Genomic DNA, 2,497 nt, shown 5'->3' with positions numbered 1-2,497 from the left:
TCGGTGGCAGCCTGGCTGCCTCACAGAGGCGTGAACTGTGAGCAGGCTGCTGCTTATGTAGCCAGGGATCGCACGCCAGGCTTGTCCCAAAAGCCCAGCGTCGAGTGAAGAACGCGAGGCGAGCGACCGCGTGCAGGACTCGGCGCCCTCCAAGCGCCCGTCGGGCACGGAGGCAGGCAAAGGCCCTCCGGCAGCGACAGCATCCATGGCCCCGGCGCCAAGCGCGGGAGAAAAGTTCGCTTCCATCCAGCATCTCCGTGGAGAAGATCAAGAGGGACAAAAATAACTGTTCTCAGGTGACTGAGCCGCTTGTACCAGGAAAAAGGCCACCAAGCAATCTTTCTGAATCCTCAGAAACTGAGCGAACGAGGCTGGGGACTGGACACTGCTCGGGACGAGGACTTTGTGCGCACGCTCAAGCAGGGTACCTCAGCCTAGCAACCAAACTGCCCGCACGTACACAAACCCATGGGACACCTAGTAAAACATTTTAAAACGTAGATGAAATTGGAGTCTTTTCCATCGGTCCCACTTCCCTTCCTGTTGCTGGCTTTGGATCATGAATTGGGACTGGACGCTTGCCCCTCCGTCGTAGGTTTGTGGTGGCCGCTGCCCTCTGCACCCCTCCGAGCTGGCAGCCCTGCTACCGAGTTGAGTAAGAAAAATGCCAAGAGCATTTTTAATCGGGGTTGGAAGTCCTAAGACTTCCCAGGAAGGCATCAGGTTTTGTTCCTTTGCGAGTGCTCATAGGAAAGCCTGGTTTCCTACGGATTTCTCTCCGGTGTAACCGGCGTTTTTAGTGAGTTACACTGCGATTCTCTGTTAATGCCCAGCTTCTCCTCACCCTGCAGCAGGGTTGTTTGCTACTGTTCTTGTCAACCCCACGCCTCCTGGGGCATTCCGTGGCAGAGAGGGGTAAAAGGCTTAAATAGGAGACTTGAGAGGTAAGTAAAATACTCGACCCCAAGCAGCAAGAAGCAGCTCTGGGCTTGGAGCTCCACTCCAAAATGTCCCCTAGGGTCAGCCTGTCCCTTTGCTAAAGCACCCTTCTGCCAGCTGGTCCCTGTGGCCAGCAGGGCTACCCGCAGGATTAATTTGCTCGCTGCTTTTGAGTGGGCAAGGTTTGGAAACCTCGCGCTGCTTCTGACGTTAAGCTGGTGATGATGGCGAACTCCTGCCCGCCTGCCTCCTGCCCGCGTAGCTGCTGCTTGCCGTGGTCCGGGAGGAGCTGAGGACCTCCGGCAGTGCTCGCCCTGGCCTCTGGGCAGCCTGGGCACTGCTGCCTCCCGGCAGTGGTTGTGGTCTCCTGCCAGCCTTTCTGCAACAATTCAAGGTTTCTTTCCTGGTGGCTTTAGCATAGGGTGTGTTTTGAATTAATTTCTCTTTCCATTTGTTGTGGAGAAAGTGAATCACATTTTCATAAAAATGGTTTTCTGGGTTGGCTTTTTCCCACCCCCCCCGGCTACTCTGGTTCATTTTGTGGCTTGTTGCTCTTTTCCCTCTTTCCTGTTGCCTTTTAGGTTGCCGGCCCCCCCTTGGCTGCAGAAGAGCAGACGACAGCCCTGCCCCAGCTCATCGCTCTGTCACCCCCAGCGCAAGGGAGCTGGACGTGCGCCAGCACTAATCCCAAGCAGTCCTGGACATGGGGTCCCCCCAGCCCGGGGTCAGAGGCAAAACTGCTTTTCTGCCAACAGTTTCTGCTTTCCTCTTCCATTGCCCAGCCAGCGACTGAGCCCGGTCAGGCAGTCTGAGCCCGATTACGAGAAGTGACATCGCAAATTCCTCTTTACGGGGAGATGCTCCCTTGGTCCCCGAGAGCAGAGCAGCCCTGATAGCTCGCCCCTCGCTTGGCCCGCCCCTGGACAGGGCAAACATCCCGGCTGGAATTGCAGTCCTGCCAGTGACTGCTGGGGGCTCCTCGGGCACCTCTTCCATCACTTTTCAATACACCTTCAAGTCACAGCCTCCAAGGATTTCACCTCTCAGAGGTCTGCACATCAGCCAAGGTTAAAGTCATCTTTTTCCAGTATTCTCAGAAAAAAAGTGCTGGATTTTGTCCACAAATGGGAAAATAATTTTTGGCTCACAGTGGCAACAGAAACAGCCTGGGTTGCTGATTTTTCCTTGTCAGGCTTTGGAAAGTCCTCTCTGAGTAGCAAAGCACTGTGAAACTCAGTCCAGAGGATCCACAATTTTTAAAATAAAACCAGCAAAATTGTTGTCTCACATCTTCATCACTGACCTGGGCGAGGAGATTGAGGGCACCCCCAGCCAGTTTGCAGATGGCACCGAGCTGGGTGGGAGTGTGGATCTGCTGGGGGGAGGAGGGCTCTGCAGGGGGACCTGGCCAGGCTGGAGCCATGGGCCCAGCCCAGTTGGGTGAGGGTCAACAAGGCCAAGGGCCGGGTCCTGCCCTGGGGTCACCACACCCCCACCCAACGCTCCAGGCGTGGGGCAGAGGGGCTGGAAAGCTGCCCGGCGGAAAAGGCCCTGGGGG

At 56.1% G+C, this 2,497-nt stretch overlaps 1 protein-coding gene across 1 annotated transcript in view; it reads right to left on the bottom strand.

Annotated features, from left to right (window-relative positions):
- Window positions 1–1,950, bottom strand: part of UBE2D2 (ubiquitin conjugating enzyme E2 D2) — a 33,368-nt gene extending 31,418 nt beyond the window's left edge. Inside the window, exons 1-2 of the mRNA XM_035900823.1 lie at window positions 1,906–1,950; window positions 383–388 (exon numbers count right to left, since the gene is read on the bottom strand). Coding sequence (XP_035756716.1) covers window positions 383–388; window positions 1,906–1,935 — 36 coding nt within the window. The 5' untranslated portion in view covers window positions 1,936–1,950. The remainder of the gene's footprint in view (window positions 1–382; window positions 389–1,905) is intronic.
- Window positions 1,951–2,497: the final 547 nt, after the last annotated feature.

The sequence above is a fragment of the Egretta garzetta genome, unplaced genomic scaffold (assembly GCF_000687185.1).
Source record: "Egretta garzetta isolate BGI_Z169 unplaced genomic scaffold, ASM68718v1 scaffold521, whole genome shotgun sequence".
Taxonomy (NCBI): Eukaryota; Metazoa; Chordata; class Aves; order Pelecaniformes; family Ardeidae; genus Egretta; species Egretta garzetta.
Note: the sequence above shows the minus strand (reverse complement) of the source record. Positions and strands in the feature narration are given on the sequence as shown.